This window comes from Euprymna scolopes, chromosome 40 (genome assembly GCF_053919585.1).
Source record: "Euprymna scolopes isolate OS-2025 chromosome 40, ASM5391958v1, whole genome shotgun sequence".
Classification (NCBI taxonomy): Eukaryota; Metazoa; Mollusca; class Cephalopoda; order Sepiida; family Sepiolidae; genus Euprymna; species Euprymna scolopes.
In genome coordinates this window covers 22365893-22388693 of record NC_136521.1, presented here as the reverse complement: position 1 = coordinate 22388693, position 22801 = coordinate 22365893, and the positions used below count along the sequence as shown (strand labels likewise).

At 30.1% G+C, this 22801-nt stretch overlaps 1 protein-coding gene across 4 annotated transcripts in view; it reads right to left on the bottom strand.

Annotated features, from left to right (window-relative positions):
• The window catches only part of LOC145265425 (uncharacterized), a 73088-nt gene that overhangs the window by 35304 nt on the left and 14983 nt on the right, over window positions 1-22801 (bottom strand). For all 4 annotated transcript variants that reach the window (XM_080121256.1, XM_080121258.1, XM_080121257.1 and 1 more), the window contains exon 3: window positions 19354-19387. In XM_080121256.1, the coding sequence (XP_079977382.1) occupies window positions 19354-19387 (34 nt within the window). The remainder of the gene's footprint in view (window positions 1-19353; window positions 19388-22801) is intronic.

The window sequence follows — 22801 nt, the reverse complement described above, 5'->3', positions numbered from 1 at the left end:
TGTCCATCGACCACTACTCTTATGAGCCTATCGGAGAGAAATTATTTAATGATTGAGAAAACATTTCCAGTTATACCGTAGCTGGAAATCTTGTGAAGTAGACCCTTATGCCATACCTTGTCAAAGGCCTTTGATATGTCAAGAGCAATTGCCCTAGAAAGAAAGCCTTTGTCAAGAGATTCACTTATCCTGTGGGATATAACCGTCAGCACATCTGTGGTAGATCTTGCAGAGCGGAAACCATATTGTGTGTCACTAAGAAGGTTATTCCTGCTGAGGTGGTTGACTATTTCTCTATTTAATATGGATTCCAGCAACTTACTCATAACACACAGGAGACTTATAGGTCTGTATTGAGAGGGAGATGACTTATCACCTGAATTCTTAAATATAGGGCAAACTGAAGAGGTCTTCCAGGGAGTCGGAAAGCACTTAAATGATACATTAAAACAATAAAATATTGTATATAGAGTAATAATCTGTGACCACCCATAGTTATAGCTAATTTATATATTTATACATTAACAGTTTCTAATAAATATTTTATAATATACATTTGCAATTTTCATATATATGCAATATTTTTGCTTATATAAAATCTTATATTGTTAGGGTGCTGAAAACAGATTTAACAGTTTGATCTAAACCCAAAAGCCAATTTATTTAATTAAATAAAAAAAATTACTAAATTTCAATTCAACTTAAGCATTACTCCGTTTGATTTTGGGGGCTAGGGGTGGGCGGGCATCATTCATTTTGACAACAAAACTTTGCATTATTCTTAAATTCTTTCAAAATACCACATTCACTTTGGATTTAAACCTACTTAACAAGTCCAGGATCTATAAAAAAAAAAAAGTTTTTACAATTAGGCATTTTTAAATTAAAAAAAATATATAATCTTAATGGATGTGGATAGTGTATCAGTTTTGTTTTCAGATGATCTTCCTCTCAGAAATGACCTTTTAGAGGAAGGGGGCAATATAGTATCTGTTCTGTATTTTTTTTTTTTTTTTTTTTTTTTTTTTTTTGGAAGAAAAAGGATAGTGTTGTAATGATATCCTCTAAGGCATTAACTCCTTTTTGAGGAGGAAGGAGAAGGTTTTTTAATAATATCATCCTCCCAATCATTACTTCCTCCTTTGAGATCAGTGTATTATTATGTGAAACTTCAACTTGATAGCATATCATGTCAATTTTTAGACACTCTAGAGATTATATTTGACTGAGAAACTAAAAATGTTAAAATTTAGATATAAAAATTTACCAAAACAGTCAATGCAAAATTACTATGAACTGTAAATAGAATAATCTTTGCTGTCGGATAACAAAATTATTTTTTGATTAAACAGGTATCTTCGACATTCCTACCATAACTAATGCAAACAATGTCTGCTTCACCCACTTTAGAATGGGATGTAAAAGCATTAGATTTTATTTCCTGCTTGAAGAGAGAAATGAGCATTTTGCATAAATGATAAAGTAATAAGGTAAATTAGTTTATTGAAGAAAAAAAAAAAAAAAAAAAAAAAAAAAGCTAATTTTTGCAGTTATCTAAACAAATTCCTTCATGGGATTAAAACAGACATTTCCACGTAGTTCACTCATCATAAAGTATATTTTTATAACATTAAGTTATACTTGTGTCTTGAACACTGAAGTAATTTCTGAAAACAAAAATATATAGACAAAATATATATATATATATATATATATATCTCAAGACAAAACCAAACTGAGAAAGCAGATCTGGAACAAATAGCAGGACCAATATCCTACTGATAGAGCTATATCAATAAGAGATTTTTTATGTATACAAGAAGATTTGATGAAAATAAAAATTGAATTAAAGAAAAATCCTTACTCATGGATTTTCAAAAAGACTCGTTTCATCATAAGCATTAGTAAAAAAAAAAAAAAAAAAAAAAAAAAAAAAAAAAAATTAACTTTATGCTAATCAGGGATTTTTTTTTTTTTTTTACTAATGTTTATCTGCTGATGAAATGAGTATTTTTAAAAATCCATTGTATTTATTTTAATTTTTTATGAATTAATAATTGAAATTTTTTTTTTTTGTTTTTACTTTCAATTTTTCATTTTTTTTTTTATATAAAGATAAACGAAAACAATAGCATGTAAAATTCTAGGTTTTATGATTTAAATATTATTTCGAGCAGTTATCTGTTCTTTAGTAAAAATGAATTTTCTTACAAAAATAGAAAAACTGGATATTTTCATTGTCTTAAACGAGTCAGTCCACACAAATGTATTCTTTTCGTTTTAACACCATAAATTATTAAGAGCAAATAATTTCTTCAGCCAACAGTTTCATTTCAAAAGAAAATCTTCTCAGTCTGTAAAAAGGTGATACATATCGAAAACTCCCACTTGAGTCCCGTTTTTACATTCTGTTTCTGCGCACATGTAGTCGGTCAGTTTACATCTACAATAGATTTCATGTTATAGGTTTGGTTGAAAGGATTGGCTTTTTGGAAGTCTGGTGTATTTTGTCTTAGTTTGTGGCTATTAAATCTACTAATGTAATCTTGTCTTCCCTATGATTTGGGCACTCATGACAGACATAATATTTCAACTATTAGAAGTAAGATTGCATTTGAATGCAACTAAACTACGAAAATACTCATTAAATGTTGACAATATAGCTCATCGCAAATGGAGTTAACATGTAAATATTTTTTTTTACATATGATAGACATTACTAAATTAGTTGTTTTCTGGGGGAAGGAGAAGAGTTCTTAAAGATCGAATTGTTTCTGGGCTCCAAAACTTTACAGCATGGGTGGGTTTATGCAAACATTGGCCATCAGTGAAGAATGCCAGCTTGTACATTTTTTTCTTCCTTGCATGCGTATAATATATATATATATATTATACACAATATAAATGTTTTTATTTAATTCTCACCATGTTTTATCTTTTTTGGGGGGGGAATGAGTTCTGCTGATCATATAATTTGAACCCCAGTTTCCTTTGATTCTCCTGTTTCAACTTCCAGCACAATGATCATAGAGAAAGGGAAGAATTAAACTATAAAAGTGGACATATTTTGGTAGGCTGGCATAATGATGTTCAACAATCCAAATGAATGCAACTTTGCATTACATTTTTAATTGACAGCCTATTACTAATTCTCTTAAAGTGGCCATCCTGTTTTAACGGGGGTTATTAACTGTTATATTTTTAATTCTTATCTACACACACACGTGTGCCTATAAAACTCCGCCATTTTGTACTCAAGAATTGCTCAATATATTTCTCTTCAATCTTCATAAAAATAATTATGGCTGTTTGTTTAGCAAATTTACCCAATCTTCAGAAGTTAATATTTTCCTAAATTGTTGCATAGATATTTATAAAAACTATTTGGAATGCGTTAACACACTTCTGAATACCCGTCAAGATAAGCCACATTAGAGTTAGTTTTTGAAATAGCCACGTCTTACGTAAAATTCTGTATTATATAAATGAAACTATGGCTGGAACAAATATTTATAATATAGAATTCGTCAATACAAAATTACGATAAAAAAAAAACCTTTTCAATTATCAATTGCAATAGCTGCTGTTACCTTTCCTGAGAGACCAACATTTAAAAATTCCTCAGGCCAACATTTAAAATAATAATAAATGTATATTTATATCATTCCATATTGTTGGAATTGTACGGAACGAGTAAAAGAATGCATAAAGTTGGTTATGGTTGAAGTGATCAAATTTCACACTTTTTTAAATGCAAATAAGTCACCACTTAACAAGGCCAAAAGACACTGCAGGACGAAGGTTAACGAGATTGTCAATTGGATTATGAATAATACTGTGAACAATACATTGGAAACGATGGGTGGAATATTTAAGAACATTCATGTGTCGGAACTTTTCAGATAAAGATTTGTATTTAGTTTATTCAAAATAACCATTCCAATCTTTGACGTTATTCTCAAAGTTTCCGATGTGATTTGACTTTCTCCATTGCATCTTGTTGAATTCAGGAATTTTGAATAGAACTTTATTTTAATAAATAGTGGTAGCTTGCTCCCATTCTCTTAGCCATGAACAGGTAAAAATCTTAATTTGTAATTGTTTTTAGAATCACCTGCACTGAGGCAACCTACAGAAGACTGCAACTTAGCACTTATATCTGTTACATAGGTGAAACTAAAAATACAATTATGACAATTCTACCCAACAGAACAAGAGGATGGTTCCTCTATTGATTAAATAAAGCATCTTGTTCAAAATCCACAAGTTCAGCAGGATGCACCTGAAGTGTTATGCGAATAAGATAAGTCTAAATAAACCAAATACAAAATACATTATCTGAAGCGTTACTGTTGCATGTGATATTTTCCCCAAACCAAGACAATATCTTAATCATGCTAGTATATCTCATCTAATGTGTCTTTAGTTCATATGACATTTTAGTATAATTCATACCTAATTCAGATATGTAAAGAAAAAGTTCCATGTTTCCTCCATTTAAACACTTTACGTTTATATAAAAGGTAGAAATCATACAGAGACATTAGATCTTTACACTCATTTATCATACAGATTTTTTTCCTACGTAAATACGCGTACAAGCTAGACTTACAAGTCCTGTTCTTGCTACCAGAAAATAATAGAGAAACAGCAATAAAAAAAAAAAAAAATTAAATTAAAGTAATTTCCTGGATTTAATTTCACTTAATTGCCAGTCAGACATTAAAATTTTCATTGCCCAAAATGATGCAGCTATGAGCTACATTATATTTTATCAAGATTGTTTCGCTATCATTACTTTTTGAGCAAGACTAACCCTAACTCTTCACACAACCTTGCACACGTACAAGTTCACTTTTAAAATATTTCAGCATGAAATGAATTTAAAAATCTTTAAAATTATCTAGCATACTACATCTCTATGAAATGAAAAATACAATCTTTCTCACAAATAACTAGACAAAAACTAAAAGAATTTTACAATAGGAATTAAACTACAAAGGAACTGATCAATTTATTTTATCATTTAATCCAGTTGTCAGGATCATTGTCATTTTTAGCAAAAAGTAAACTTTAGCTTTCAAAGCGAAACTTCAAAGTTCATCTTTTACTTAAGATATTACAGTGTTTTATTCCGTTCACAGCATGTCAGATGATAAACTGAAGGCCAGGATAATCTATCATGGTTTTTTTGTGTTCCCCTTTTAAGAATGCAATTGTAGATCAACTCAGACGACCGGATGAAACTGGAATCTTTGTTAGCAAGATAGGATGCATAACAGACAAGTGTTCACTTGCAAATATCAATATTTATAGTTTATTTCGAATGGTTCTAACGGAAATATTAATGTTATAAATATAAAAATATCCAACACCAAGTACTGAAAGAATTCAATCCATAACTTTTTATGATTATGAGCAGTCAATTTTAAAAAGCTTTTGCAAAATGTACATCTTAAGAATTTCATTTTTGTAAGTTCAAACATTAAAATAATTTCAGACATTTACAAATTTTAATTTTCAAATCAAAGTTAAAACTTGTAAATATCTTAAATATTCTTTTAATGTTTAAAGTTAGTAATTAACAAATTTTCTGTATAGAAAGTTATTTTTCAGAAAATAGTTTCTATTTATCTTCAATCTTTATAAAGTGGAAACTAGACATGAGATTCTGTTAAAGCAGACTCATGATAGGAGGGATTTCAAAAAGCCCCTTTCATTTTTTATGTTGCATTTTATCAATTTTATCAAATATTCCTAAATAATTTTTAAAATTCCTTAATCTGTTCTAAAATATCAAGTTGAATTTTAGTTTTCATTTAAAGTAAATTGATATTTTTAAATTTTAAATATAAACATTTGGAAATCAGCCTCCAATTCTGCTCCTTGATGTAAAAATTTATCTTAAGCATAAAATGTGTTCTAGATAATTAAAGTCACTTTAACGTTTCAGTGTTCAAATTATAAAAATCTAATTCCTATTGACTATTTCAACAATTTTGTTAAATCTAAATTATTTCTAAGATCATAAAATGAGAGTGTGCAACTGAACTAGGCGTTTCCACATTACAATCACTGCTAATGTAAAAACCATTAGATTCTTTTTTTTTTTTTTTATCTCATACAAAAAGTTGTTGATAATTATTGCAAATTGTCACAACATGCTTTTTTTTCAACTGCTTACCTTTCGAAACAGTCATCTTGATAAAATAACGATACAACTAATCAAAATATTGAAAAATAGAAACTTAATATACACTCATCGTATTTGTTTACATGATGCCATCAAAGGGAAACCATGTCAAATAGTGCAAGAACGGATAGAGAGATCCTACAAAAACGTTGGAGATCGATTTGTCATTCTTCGAAGCTATCTATCTTGTACATGACCAAGAGTCTTATAAAATCCATCAGGATAATGTAAGGTGAACTGGAAACAGAAGCTAGACCAAAGCAATTGGAGAACTTCAATTTGTGGCCTACTGCAAAAATTGGGCAGCACGACTCGGACTGTATCAAGAATTATCTTCCCTTGCTAGTCACCAATTTGCTTTTGAAAGGATAATTTGAAATCAAGTTTTTGTATTGAAGTGCTGAAAATACTTTGGAATCTTGAGAATGAACATGATCCAAAGGATTTGGATCAGTCAAATGACTTACATATTTAAGCCAGGCATTCATCTACCATCCATTGACATGCTTCTGGCGTATTGAAGCATGTCATGGAATATATTCAAGAGATGGCACACTGTCATAGCCAAACCACCATAGATAATCCCACCAACATCAAGTTCCTGATGAAGCACAATTGAAGGGAATCTTTCCTGTTGCATAGCTACTCGATCATTACATAAAAGCCATTACAGACCAGAAGCGTTGCAACTCATGCCTCACTGGCATTTAAGATGGCCGAACGAACAGAGGCTTAATTCAAACAAATTTGGTTTCACTAAAACTATACTGTAAAAACTAAAATTAGAATTGTTTAAATTTTTTTTAGCAGTGATTATAAAATACCCCTTCCTCCCTGACCATTTTCACGTCCATGAGATTATTGTTAAGGCAACCAACATAGTATATGTTCCAGGAGTTGTACTACCATAATAGGGAGCACTCAATTGTTGACGAGTTCCAGTCTTTTCTCTCAAGAGTTGATCCACTGGAAAGACCGTTACAAATGGTCATACATCACTTACTCCAATCTATTGATTGTTGTTTCGCCTCAGTCTTTGGTGATTGTAATAGATTTTTAGGTTCCAGATTTTCTCATAAATGAATCGGCTGAGAGATGACATTTGAAAATGTGAAGAGGACATCTAACAAGAGAAGTTAGATATGTTGCGATATTCATTCCTGAAATAAACCGTGACCAATTTGCTTAAACATGGCAAAAGCTTCTGCACTTATACGGTGTTGAAGAATGACTTTATTTCTATGGAATTACAAAAAGACAATGCTGGATACACAGTGAACTATGTATCAAACTGAACAAATCTTTACATATGAACAATGACAACACTGAAGTATACATTTTTTTTTTTTTTTTTTTTTTGCTGTATAAATAGTTTTAATTAAAAATATTATGCCAATTGATTACAAATCACAAACATGCAATCAAATTTGTAAAAAAGTAAAAATATCACAAGAAAATGTGTTGCCTTTACAAAGATTAAGAAAAAAAAAGTTGCATGGGAAAAAGGAATAAAAACTTGAACTATATGAATTGTTTAAAAATGGACAAGCATATCAAATGTAAAATAAATTTCAGCATTCTCAATTATTATCTTAAAAATAGTCATTATTTGAAACATTTTTTAAATTTGCAAGAAAAACGTGCAATCGTGAGAAACCACAATTTAAATATGTGCATAGATCTATAAAGAATGTGAATTTCCTTAAATTTAACAAAATTAACATTTCAATAATAGTTTTAATAAATAAAAAAAATAAGATTTTATAGTGCGTTAGAACTACAGACAAGTTGTCAAGACTTCTAACTGGCTAGTCACAGGTTCTAGCTGACCTCATGACACCTGCCCGACAAGGATCTGACACAGGTAATCTTTAACCTGATGGAAATTCAATTGTTATACAAATCAAATTTTAACTCAAAATTTTATCCCTGGCTATTCTAGCGAGAATCTGCAATCAGATCAGAATTGCATTCATGAGAATTTCAATTTTTTAAAAACACTATACAAAAGTGTATTGTGTAGGATTACATCTTGATATTATATGGAATACACGAGTACAAAAGCAAAGCTTTAAGAATGATAAACATTGTCATCTCAAAATTTTATAGTAACATTTCAATTAGTCTTTCTCTATGGCAGACTTAACCCACAAACATGGATTTGATCATTAAGCAGTATTAAGAAAAACATTTAAAAAAAAAAAAATCACTAATTGAACAGAAAATTCATCACTGACCAATAGTTATAGTGAAATTGTTTTCAAGAAAATTTAAGTGAATTGACAAGTTCAAATCCATCTTGATATAATTATCAAATATTAAAATAAAAATCAGGTTTTGCACACACAGAAATGCAATTATTTGTCTTCTAACAAATTCAAATTATGTCAACATTTGGGAAAAAAGTTGTTGATTGAAAATAAAAAAAAATGCAAAAGTAAATGTCATTTGATGCAATATAAAGTAAAATATGAAAAAAAGTTGCCAAATGTCTAAAAGTGGAATTTTTTAAGTGAATAAACATCCAAAAACTTATATCGCTTTAGATTTAGGAATTAAACCCCATCATATCAAATAGTAATTTATATTTACGTAAATGTTTATATAACAGCAGAAAATGTAAAGGTCAATATAACTTAAGATAAAATTTTTTTAAAATATGGTTTTAGATAATTCAATTTTAGTAGACAAAGAACCAATTCCAATTATCTCCCTTTTTCTTTTATAAGATTTTCTAATGACATTTCTATTGGTAGTTTGTTCCTAAGATTTCATTCATGTTTATGGATAATAAAAAAAAAAATAAAAATAGTTTACATGGAATATATGCTCAAAAGGTAAATTAACAGAATATTCCCAAATTAAATTAGAAATTTTTTTTATTAATCTACATGAAGTTTTCAGTATGATAGCATTTAGAAAATTCCATAAAAACTGACAAATCCAGTCAATGAAATTCACCCATATCATTTTAAAACAATAGTTCATTTATAATACGAAACAAAACTGAAATTTTTGTAATAATGAATTTGGGTCTGCAGCATTATTGGGATTAAATGCAGAGACAGATGTTGCATCTCGACAGAAATAAACACATTACGATATGCCCCTCAAGGGTTCCAACTCAGGATTCATTCTCAATTATGTATCGTGACATGGGGACTTGCTGTAAGATCAGTTACACACTAAGTGAGGTCTCAGCCCTTGGCTAATAACCCTCATTGAAATACTAATTTTGCACCGACAGACAAGACTTTCTAAAAAAGCATCCCCAGAGAGATAACAGCTTCAAGAAGGATGAATTAATTGAAATAGGAAGGAATATTGATTTAGAGGTTAGGGGAACCATGAAGAAATGCCAGTTGATGAAAGTGATCACTGGACATATGGTGGACAACGATATCTTTGAACAAACACTAGAAAAATTACCAGCGGAGACAACCGTGATGCCTGATTAAGTCAAACTGGAAAAAGCTAGAATAATGGCCAGAACGGAAAGAATGGAAATAGAGAAAGCTCAAATTGAGCATTAGATTACAATGTGCAAATTGAGCATAGCTTAAGTTTAACATTACGAAACGTATGCCTGGTCCCAAAATTCATGGAGAAGTTGATAACAATTGCATTTTGAGAGGACTATGAACTGGCCAAAAGAATGCTGGACAATGCTTTTGTAGACAGCATTAAGTGGCAAAGCATAAAAGCACTTTCAGCAGAAAACTGCACAGATTATGAAATATTAAAAAACACGACCCTAGTCCTGCAAGCATACCAGCAAAAATTTAGGAATTTAAGAAAAAGTGAGGGACAGACTGGATTTTGTGAAATTAAAAGGCTACTTCAACCGGTGGTGCAATTCCAAAAATGTGAAGGCAAACTTTGACAGGTTGAAACAACTCATACTGATCAAGCAGTTCCAATACTGTGTTCCTGATATGAGGATACACCTAACGGACAACAGGGCCGAAACCGTGCTCGATATATATATAGCCACGGCAGCAGATGAATATACAATAACACAAGTTGAATAAAACCCCTAAGAACTCATGCATTTGCAGGTCAGAGAGCAATGTACAGTAAATAGAGAGAATAACTATCCACACATGCCCATTGAGAAATCTCTAATCACAGCTAGCCGACCACTAGTAGGATGAAAAATGAGACTCAAATTGTGTTTCAACTGCGGGAAACCAGAGCACATAGATTGGTTAAATCACAAGGAGCCGCGTGGACAAATCAGAAGAATACTTACCAACCATTCATCCAAAAAGGCTTTGTCCAGAGTAGGAAAAGACGAGAATGCCAATGATGTCAGGGTAATTGACGAGTTACCAATGAAATAAGTCTTTGCTCATGGGAAATGATGTGGGCATCAAATTACGACGTTCAATGAGAAACCCTGGGAGAAATAAAGCGACTAGGATAGCAAATCTAAGTGAAGGGATGAGAAAATCTTCAACCCGGATAGATTAATCGACAACCAAAACGACTGTTGGTTCAAAACAAAAACACCAATAGACATGAAACAGCTTTACTAAAAAGTCAAGGGACAGAAAGTAAGGTTACAGGCACCAGGGAAGGTTTCATAATTCGATAAGTCAAATTGTAAGAGACGTGCCGAGAAGGAGAAAACCCCACGTGGACCACGAATATCGGATTAATATTGTCAGATCCGTATATTATCAGTGGGAAATACGGATCAAGCCGATATGAAAAACATGACAGCAGGAACAAGGGGTGAGTGAGAAATATCCCAGTAAATAGAGATCCTGTAGTTCTCAATGAGTTGAATGAGAAACTCCAAGTACTGAGAAAAGTAATGCAGGTGATACTGCCGGTACGAGTCAGCCCCCCCCCTCCTTGATTAGATTTTTATTTGATCAGAAAAACAAAGTAATAAATGCTCATATATTAAACAATTAGCAGATATGATACAAAACATCCCCTCTAGTCCCTTATCACGCATTTCTTCATCCCCTTAACCTCCCCCCCATTCATTCTTCCTTTCTAAAGGAGGAGAGGGAGGGCAATTAATTGGAAATAAAGTTGGCGCACAAATGAAACCTGAGGCAAAAAATATTTAAATACATTTTGAATTTAGACGTCACCAAAATCGACTCAATTTGGCGATAACTGCACGGGATACGGGATAAAGGGGTTAACATTTATCAGTATAGAAAAAAGAAAAAAGAAAGACTAAAGAACCATGCTTACCGCAAATTGAGGACTGGACGTGTTAGCACAGATTAAAATTCTGGGAAGCTTAAAATTGGACAATGACTTCTCTTGAACATTTTATTTCTGGATTTTTCATCTTATTCAGATTATACTTTTTCTAAGATAAGTACTGATTATTGATCTCCCACTTTTTATCCCAATCCTGTCCACTCCAATGAATAGCCGAACTAAAATCTTCAGACATTTGACTAAATATCTTATACAAGGTGTCCAAAAAGTCAATGAAGGGTTTTCAATCAAAGACATTGGGAAATTTTTTTTTAAATTTAAAATTCAATCTTTATGAAAAAACATGCCTTAAATGTTGCCCATTTTCAGCTTTACATTTGTGCTTTTTCCAAAACGTACATGACAGATTGCAGAATCTCTGGATTGTGATTTAACTTATTTCGTTCCTGATATTCAATTCTTTGGGGTTTGACATTTTGAGGCCCGTCAGCTCGCAAAACAAAAGGGAGTTTATTTGCAATCCAGATAATCTGCAATCTGTCATGAATGTTTTAGAAAGAGCACAAATATGCAAAGCTGAAAATGGGCAACATTTGAAAGACATTTTTCATAAAGATTTGATTTTGTATATTTTTTTTTAATTTCCTAATGTCTTAGATTGTGTTAAAATTATAGAAAGATATCAAAAATAATCTATTTAAGTTCAAAATCTGACTTTTTGGACACCCTGTATAAAAGAAAAAGATAATTTTTTGCTGCCCTCATTCGCCTCGTTTGGTTTTGACTCATTGGGACATTGCATTCCATGTTTTGTTTAAATTTTCTTGCACAATAAAATAATTGATGTATATATAAATACATATGTATAATGTTCGGTCATTTTTTCTTGTATCGTGCTCTGGGTTAATTCACAATCATACTGATGAAAGAACCTTGGATTATATTGCCATCTGGGTCATAACATTCCACAACTGGCATATTACATTTTTTTTTTATTAACGTAATCAGGAATTCCAAGTTGGAATCCTCTCGAAAGACGTATTGTAACAAAGCCACAACAGTAAACATAATGAAAAAAATAAACATGTGTACACGCTTCTACACTTACGTGGGATAAAAAGGGGCCAACATGCCTATATATTTTTTATAAATACAGCAGAAAAGGGCAGACCCCCCCCCCCCCCAGAGAACCATGCTTACCACTAATCGACAAATGAATGTGTACTGCAAATATCAAAGAATTATTAAAATTCCGGGAAGCTTGGAATTGGAAGATGACTTCTCTTGAATATTTTATTTCCCTGGATCTTTCATCTCATTTGGATTATACCTTTTCTAAGAGATGAGTACTGATTATTAATCCCGATCCTGTCCACTCCCATGAATAACTGAACTAAAATCTTCAAACGTTTGTTTTCGTTTGACCAAATATTTTATATAAAAGATAAGAGATATTGGTTAACTTATGAACTTCCTTTCTTTGCTAATTTTGTTTTAACACATTGGGACAATGCATTCTATGTTTTGTTTAAAAGAGAAAAAGACACTGGTTAAGTTTGCTGACTTAGTTTGCCCCATTTTGTTTTGCCCCATTGAAATATTGCATTCTATGTTTCAGATTTTAAATTTTATTGCATAATGAAATAATTGTATATATAAATACATATATAATCTTTGTCTTGTATTGTTCTCTGGGTTCTTTCACTATCATACTGATCAAAGAACCTTAGGTACTAATGATTGGCATGTTACTTTTTTCTTAACACAATATGTAATCTGGAATAAATCCCAAGTTGGAATCTCGAGGGGCATATTGTAACAGTCATTACACTACCCTTCTCAGGTTGAGAACTCAATGATATTGAACATAATGGAAAGCTCTTTGTAGATCACACATTAAGTAGCAGTTAGATTTCAGTATAGATAATTAACACAAACGTTATCTTGTTATATTTGCTAACTCAGACCAACATTGTCATTCAACAAATCAAACCATATCTGACTCGGCAATTTTCATGTGCTCTCCCATGTTATTTACAATATTTTAAAATCTTTAAAATTAATCAAGTTAGGAAACATTTTTGAATCCACAGAAAGTAATTGAAAAAATTGTCCCCTTAAAACTAACTTTCTGTACATGTTAAAATGTGTAAACAAATAAAAACGACTGCATTATGGGGAAGTAAGCTAATATATTAAAATTTAGAGGCTTTAAAATTTATTGTAATGTTTTCAATATTGCAGAAGCAACAGGTGTTGTCATTGTTTTCAAAATATAAACTGAAAACTAAGTCAAATCAATTCATCAAGACATTTTAACAATCTTAAAATACAAGACCAAATTGTTAAATTGCTTAAAAAAAAAAAAACCCTTCTCACTTTTCTAGACTCCTAATTCTAAAAAATTAGAAATTCATTTCATGGATCTAATTTTTGACATTTGACTTCTATTTAATTAGGAAATCACTGCATTAGTTATGAACTGTCAAAAATGTTAAAAAAAAAAAAAAAAAAAAAAAAAAAAATTCATAATCTTGAAAACGGTGTGAAATCCCCAAAATAAATTTATGTGCATATGAAACTAAAAAATATTTCAAATATTTAAGTGCGGGCATTATAAAAAATATTTTATCAAAATTTGAGTAAAATAAAGTTTTAAAAATTTATGTAAATCTGGGAAAATAAAGTCTTCATTAATCTGGTCAAATTTTTTTTTTTTGCTTTGCTGTCTAGAAGTGATTTTGGGTAACTTTAAGCCACCGAATATAAAGTCAGTTTTGCTCAAAGGTTTCTTGCTTTTGAAATTGATGTCATGCTTGTACAATACTATAATTTAAAAAGCCCATATATTGTGCTTTTAAGCAACTTTTCACCGTTTTCAATTGGTAGCTTTTATATGAATCATTAAATTGTATAGTTTGCATGATTTGAGATCTTCATTAGATTGTATTACTTTTTTTTTCAAGTGATTCCACAGGTATTATGCAAGTAAAATATATCTAATATAGTTCTTGCAGATTGAGGTACATTTCTTTGAGATTTTAATTCTATAAATTTTTAAACTTAAATTCGTTAGTACAGAGTAATTCCTATTGTTAAAATAATCAATATGGAAATATCAAACCAAAAGTACTTGAATAACTGACAGTGTGTGGGAATATATATATATATATATATATATGAAAAGCCATGATAATTTAGTAAAAACATTTTTATTTACATTTTTTACACAAGGCTGGGAGATCAGGACAAATCATGAGCGCTTTATAGTATGCCAAGTGCTTGGCAGGAGTAGAATAAAAAGTTAAAATTTCATGTAAGATCAAATTCAATTTCTCATATACCAAAAAATTGAGCCGATCAAAAAAAAAAAAAAAAAAAAAAAAAAAAAGTAAATTTAGCATATTCCAATTACCCAAAATCACAGCTTCCTGATAAACTATGTTGAGTTTTATTGGTATTGACCACGTCAAATTGTTACTTATGACTGACAATGTTTTAACAAAATATGGCTGAATTACAAGTGCATCAGTTAAAAACATGCTGAGTTTCTTAAATCTAAATAACAAAACAGTCATTAAATAAAAGTATAAATTTATCAAAAAAGTTCCATTTAAGACTAATTTCTATTGGAAAATGAATTTAATATCTTTGACAAGTATTTATTCATCAAGGTTTACATAAGTTTCATGTAGTTCTACACAAAGATCAGAAAATGTAAAATGTCAATATGTTCACACTTCAAAATACGTCAAGAATATACAATCATAACCTGATTGTTTTCCACAAAGCTATGTAGTTTTGAGGTATTATCATTAACCAGTTAACAGGTCTTTGTTTATAAAGAAAAAAAAAAGAAACATGCCAAATCTTCGCAATCTTCACACGCCATACTTTTGATTAAACCAGCTCAATTCTGATCACACATGCAATGAAATATTGTGAATAGACTAAAACTTAGATATTGCTTGTAAGAATTCATAACCTTAAAACAATTTTAATTTAATGACAAATGTAAATAAAATTAACTTTGAAAATCCTATTTTAAAATAGTATTTGATACCAGCATGCAATAAAAACTTAACATGCTTATTGTAAAATTGGTATTTTTGACATTTACAACTATTGCTAACAAAAAAATAAGGCTATTCAAAGTAGTTTTGAATTTAATATGCAAGACAAAATGGAATTTGTGGAACAAAAAGTACAAAATTGGAAACAAATTTCTCACTTGCCAGTTATTGTCAAGCGATGAGACATGTGACTGCATAGATTTACTATAAGGATGGAAAGAAGTTTCAACTACCACAACAAAATATATACAATTGTACAATTACAATTATCAGGTTCCAATTTAGTCAAGTTTTGGCCTTTTTTCAGTTTCAGATATGTTTACAATTAAATTTAACAATTTACATTTTCAAATGTAAACATTTGAATGACCAAACAATGCAATTTAATAGTTTATAGTTCATCTACAGAGAACTGTTTGGTCTAAACAGACGAAAGCAATGTCTAAAATCTGACTTCTGGAAATGGTAACAGACAAGTCTGATTATTCAGAAAAAGACACCAGGGCTATGGACAAATTTATCTTTAAGGCATAAACATTTGTTTTCTTCAAATTTTTTTTTTTTTTTTTTTAAACAGTCCTCGTTAAAAAAAGTACATTCTATTAAACTTTTGTTTAAATAATTTTTTTTTTTTTTTTTTAATGAATAAAGACATTTTTCACTCAATAGTGAGCTTTGGAAGATTGTCAGCGAAAGTACAATCACCAAGATAAGCGTTTCATTATTTCTAGTCACCACTTTGAAAAATCACTTGCAAATGCGACTGTTTCACTCGCAATGTAGAGCCCTGTGCACACATACTAAACACTACCTGAATAATGTGTAAATGTAACTATAAGTTTTATTCACACACACATGAACAGAAGACATGGCAAACAGGCACTAAGAATGATTCTATATTGTCTGCCTATGTTCAACCTTAAGATGTTAATATCAAATATTCATGTTATACAAAATTTAATACAATATTTAATAATTTAATATATTTATAAATAAAATACAAAAGTGTAAAAAAACGAGTAAACAAGACAACAATAGTTAAATTATTTGTTTTTATTCAAAGAAAAATGTACAAGCCATGTGAATATGTTGATTCAGTAACCAACAATTTCCTCGTTGGATGAGGAATTATTAACATGGAATAATTTTCATAGTTTAAAAACAAATTTGCACATAAAAACTAAACACTGTTGAAAAGCAGAAATTTTTAATGTTTAAAAACTAAAGAGTCCATTTAAAATAAAATTTAAAAACTCAAATTTTGTTTGAAATCTGAAACCTCCAACTTTATTTAGTCAACATGAAGAAATCAGATAAAAAAAAACATCAAAATCAAATAAGGCAACACATTTTGGCACAATTCTATTTGATTGAAAACCTTGCAGAGTGCATCAATAGCACAAAAGCATTTGTAAAACTAGTCAATAGATTAACATAAGTGTCCTTATTTGTAAAACTAGTCAATAGATTAACATAAGTGTCCTTATTTGTAAAACTAAGGTTAATTATAACCTCAGGAGTTGCTATCATAAAAACAATTGTGGTCATAAATGAACATTTGGAAATTGATAAGCATGATGCAAATGGTTGTTTAAAACTTGCTTTTATCCAAAAAGAAAAATGTACAAAACATGAATTAGGAATGTGGATTCAGTAATATTTAAGGACTTTAAAATTTTATTTGCACACCTCATTAATGAATCGAGTAATGAAAGATTTTAATATTTCAAATGCTGTTTTTTGAATAACAGTAAATAATTAAAGTTTTTTTTTTAATTTTAGAAACGTTTTTAGTGTTTAAAGGAAAATATGGATAAGTGAAAAGTCCTGTTTTATTTTTAACTTCACATATTCATTTTTCAAGAATCAATACAAATCAAATTACTGTTTGATATAACTGGAATGGTGGAGATGTTAATATTTCAAGAATCTCTTTCAAAAGAAACGAGACCAAAGAATATCCTTAAGAAAAACATTGAAATAAATCGTAAAGCAGAAATGGATGTGGGAACAGGTCAGAAGTAGACAAAGATTTATTATCGCAATTACTAGAAATTTTCATTTTAACCATTTTTATATCCAGGATACGGCATTAAAAACTAGTAACAAAATACAGTACAGTATATAATAAAATATTATAAATAACATTAAGGTGGGGCAAATACCGTAATTAGGGTCCAGAAAACATTGTATTCCACATCGTAACCGAAAAAATGTATCCCCGTGTTCTATTGTATATTATCTATTAATATTTTAATTTAAATTATAAAATATGTAAACCCTTTTCTGCTTTTACAACTGACCCTTTCCCAGATTCATTTCGCTAAGACCTCCACCATCCCAGTTATATCAAACGGAGTTCATATTTACTGATTTGTATTGTGATTATCTCGAAAAATAGATATACAGTTAAAACCATTTGTTTGTCTATACATCATACAAATATAACCTGTTTCATGCATAACCTTATACTCTCATATATATATATATATATATATATATATATATATATATCTCAAACCAAGGTTTTATTTTGATTAGTAACATAAGTCTTGTCAATACAAAGCCTTTGACCATTTGACATTTTTCAGTAAAACTGAAATGGTTTTCAAAAAATCATTTTTGGATAGATCTGTTCTCAAATGTTACAAACGATACACCTATCTGCACTAACCTAAATTAATACTCAAACAGCATTCAACAATAGTAGACCCATGTATTAATGATGGAAATCTTATCTGCATCTATTTTTGATGCTGTATCCTGGACTCCAGGGTGAGCAACATCTAACGCCTGCTTTCCATGCAATCCAATCAAAGATGTTGGTAGGAAATATGTTGCAGTCAAGTCACATCTTCCCTGCATTCCAGAGGAGTATCAACAGTAGCAAAATGGATTTAATCTCAAGACCATCTACAGTGATTTTCAGTTCTTACACATTTGAACAGTGAAAGAGTTAAATTCTAATTTTCAAATTTATTTGGCCTGACATGCAGCTAAAGTTCTTTAGACTTGGTGGGCAATCACAAAGATGAGGTCTCAAAAAACCATCATCCCACTGGATTAGCAGGCATCAGGCCTATAAAAATCTTGACTCAATTAAGGAAAACTTAAACCTGACCAGGGAAAAGTTTGCAAGTCAATTTCTAAATATGTAGTTATATTGAAAATATAACAATTTGGAATGTTTTTATCGATTTTAATCTGAAATAAACAAATCTATTGTTTGGAATCGGCTACAAATTCTTGTCCAATTTTCCCTAATATTCATTAAATAGGATTATAACGAATTTGGAATGGATTTTATTTACTTCGATACATAAAACTCATAATAGCACCCCCCCCCCGCCGCCCAGAAAATGTTCACATTCTATTGCAAAGGGATGCAACTCATGCTTTACTTGAAAATTGAAATTATATTTGCATTTGTGATCAACTTAATATGGTTACAAGATTCACATGATGTTTAATATACAAAATTAAGTTTAAAAATAGGAACAAGAACAGTTTTAGCAAGGTCATCTAATCCAATTGAATTGTTTACAAAAATATAATCTCCAAATGGAGACATTGCCATGCATTTATTTTATTTACAAATTTCCTGAAAGAAAATTGGTTAAAAAAAAAAAAAAAAAAAAAAAAAAAGCATTCACATCTAAAACTAGAAAGGGAGGGTTATTTCTGATAAAAAATTTTAGGAGTTAAAAAAATAAATCCGTATACTTTTATTTAAAATTATTGAAAGCTAGAGTATACTTTTACTTAAAAAAATTGAAAACTAAGAGTAATTAAACCATATAATGGTTACATATGACCAACTTCTGATCTTTATGTAGGAGGGAGGGAGGGTGAAAATTAAGTAAAAACTAAATTTTTGAAATAAAAAAAAGATGTACATACGCTTTTTCTGTACTCATCGTTCCGATAATGAGGCCTGAAAATCAGAAGAAAAAAATAATGTTACGAAATTAATTGCAAACAGATACAAAATATTTACCTACCTAGAATAAAATCAGTCAACCAAATTTCAAATTTATTTAAAGAATCCAGCAGTAAAAAATAAAATAAAAAAAGTGAAATTCCTTAAATTTTAGACAACCTTTTTTTTACTGGAGGTAGGGAGTGTTCTTTATCAATTAACTTTTTCTACTGTCATTAAAATCCACCCCCAAGGCTTAAAGTCAAGTCATGAAGGATGATTTTTATGGCGAGAAAACTGCAAATGTGCATTACTACATAAATGATAACATGTTTATGTATAGATGTTCCATCTCGAGTAAAACAGGACACTTGTTATACAGCTACAAAAGATATTAGCCGACTTAAGGAGAGTAGAAAGATCTTGGGTTTACTTCAGCAGCTGCCTAACTCGCTTCCCTGATTGTCCTTTAGTCTTCACATTCCACAAGCAATGTTTCTGACAAAGAGGGAAGAATTGCTCTTTACTTGGTCAGAATCTATTTCATTTAACATTTATCGCTGGCAAGTTTTTCACCTTGATTATTTATAACCTCACACCCCTAATCAAGTGGCTTCATGCCTTGATTGGAGTGATTTCAATTTTAAAAAATTGAAAATTTTAGTGAAGAAAATAAATTTAATTGTAAAAATCCTCAAAATAACTTGAGATAAACTTCTTGTCCTCAATCCGTATCATGGCAAAAATCCAATAAAAGTGAACATATCCTGAGAATTACAACTCAGGAAATTAAAATTAAGTGATCATCCTACACTTAGTTTAAACATCAGTTTTATCTGCTGGCATGCGTTGGATGACTTGTAGAAATTAAGTTCCAAATTTATGTGACCAGATGCCCTTCCTGAAACCAACCCAGTGTTTTTATCGATACACTACCTTTAGGTCACTGCCCTTGTCAAAGCAAAGTATAAACCTCTGCCCGTCTAACTCTCTCCAAAACATAAGCCAAACAAATAACTTTTTTTACTTTCAAGTAAAAGAATCATTTACTATCAATTTATGAGAGGATGAAAATTGGAACTGTGGAACAAGTCAAAGTCTCAATGTTGATTTTGGAAGCATTTTTATAATTGTCAAAATACAGTTTAGCATCTCTATAGGTAGCAATACACATGAAAAAATTGAAACGCTTAAAATATTTCAATATTGGTATCTATAGAAAGAGTTTAAGCAATGAAATTTACCATGTAAGTGTATTTTTGTGCTAGGAATTAGAATATGCTCCTGAAAATCTCCAAAAATTAATGGTTTCCAAATAATCTGCAGTAAATGCACATATGCTGCAATTCCTTAAAAATACCGTGTATTCATTAAAAGAAAAGTTAGAACTCAAAACTGAATTGTAATACATTTTATGTACAAATAACTGAAATCGAAATCTAGGACTGTTTTAAAATGAATATATTGCAATATTTCTTTGGTATTATTGAAGATTAATACCTTCCGTTAACCCCCATCCCATCTGACCACCTCTCCAAAATATGCGATTTTATCGTAGGTAATTATGTGTGAATACCTTAACTTCAATGAAAAAAAAAAAAAAAAAAAAAGCATTATTTTAGAATTTAATGTAAATTGATTCCCCATTTTGAGCCATTCTAGCGTTTTAGGGCAGTTAACCATTTTTCTATTGGAGATAAATCCTGTGCACTTTTTTTTTCTAAAGACTATTATGTGTGGTTTTAAGAGGGTCTTTGTGCAATTATGAGGGTAGGGAAAGGAAAATGTGTGACTACCCTGAAGACTTGAGAACCAAAAACAATTTTAGAATTTAGAGTGGGGGTTAGTTTCAAATTTAATGTAAAATAATTCACCATTTTCAGACCATTCTAACGTTTTAGGACAGTTGACTAATTTTTTTTATGGGTGATAAATGGTGCACTTTTCTTAAAGGAATTTTTTTTTTTTTAGACATATCTTACCAAGGAACTTTGTTTGGTGAGGAGCTTGCCACTTAGACTTAGCGTTATTGTTAAAAGGTTTAAGAGGAGGCTTGCCACTCGTACCTAGGGTTAGAGGTAGGATTATGGGAGTTTTTTGGGTTTTTTTTAAAGGTGTTTGACCCCCGATATTTACGGTTAGTGGGTCATAATTATTGGCCTTTGAAAATGTTATGCCTTAGATTTTGGACATCAAATTACTTTTAAATATGAAATTTATTTTTGTTTGTCTTAATTCTTAAAGGGTCTGAAACTTAATTACGACAAATAGACAAAAATAAATTTCATTACAAACAAGTGATGTCACCAACAGAAAATGTGACGTTTGGAAAACTTAAGTATTTTTGCCCACTTATTTAAATATCAAAAAACTTTTTGGCTAAAGCTAACAAACCATTCACAAATTGATAAATCTGGTTTATTTTCAATTATATTTCTTGTCCGAGTGACACATTTCGTTAAACTTTCCAGTTTAAGACCATTTCTCTACCTGGACTTCAGGCCAATGTCACACTGTAGTATTCTGATACTTGTCAGTGAAGGAGAAATCCTTCATGACTGAGAATTTATGTTTGTTTCTATCCAGATTGACCCTTTCTGGGGAAGCTGGATTTTCCTCGCATTAAAAACTGACCTTGTGTCTAACTGTCCCCGTGGGGAGGCAAGTAAATAGGAACTTAACTAGAAACTGAGCACCTCCTACAAATATTTAAATATTGATTCTTGTATTATATATATATATATATATATATATATATATATATATATAATTGGGTTAGTGTCCATTCAATTATAATCCGCTGAAAAAAAAAAAAAAAAAAAAAGACAAAATACAGTACTGCTCGCACACGTGAAACAATCTTATTTCACATTTTCGTTTTTTTTAATTTTTTTTAAACAAAACACTTTAATTCACCGTTAAAACCTAATGTAATGGATAAAAGTGCACACGTTACACGTTTTTCAAATATATTTTTTAAATTTGACCAAAAAATAATGCCGGATTGCTTTAAAATTATATATTCTGATAACAATAGCTCTAGTTAAGCTAATTATGTTCTAATAATATGAGCTCCAACTAAATATGTAAGAACATTTTTTTATATTCATATTTTCATTGTTTTTAATTTTTAATTCGTTCTGGAATAAAACAAAAGAAAATGTTTACAGTAAAGTAATTAATATCAGCGATAGTAGCTGCTCCTACAAATCGTTTAGATTTGTATTAAAAATAGAACGATTTTTTCCAGGTATCATGATTTTAAATTGCTCGGTACAAGATAAAGCTGGTTACATCTTTATATTTAACGGATAAATGTAATAAAGATTGATTTATTTAACAGTGAGTGTCCGAAGAAATTTTCAAAATTACAAAATCTTACAGAAAACGCTGTTTCATAACATTTTTAGCACTTTATTTGCTTAAAAC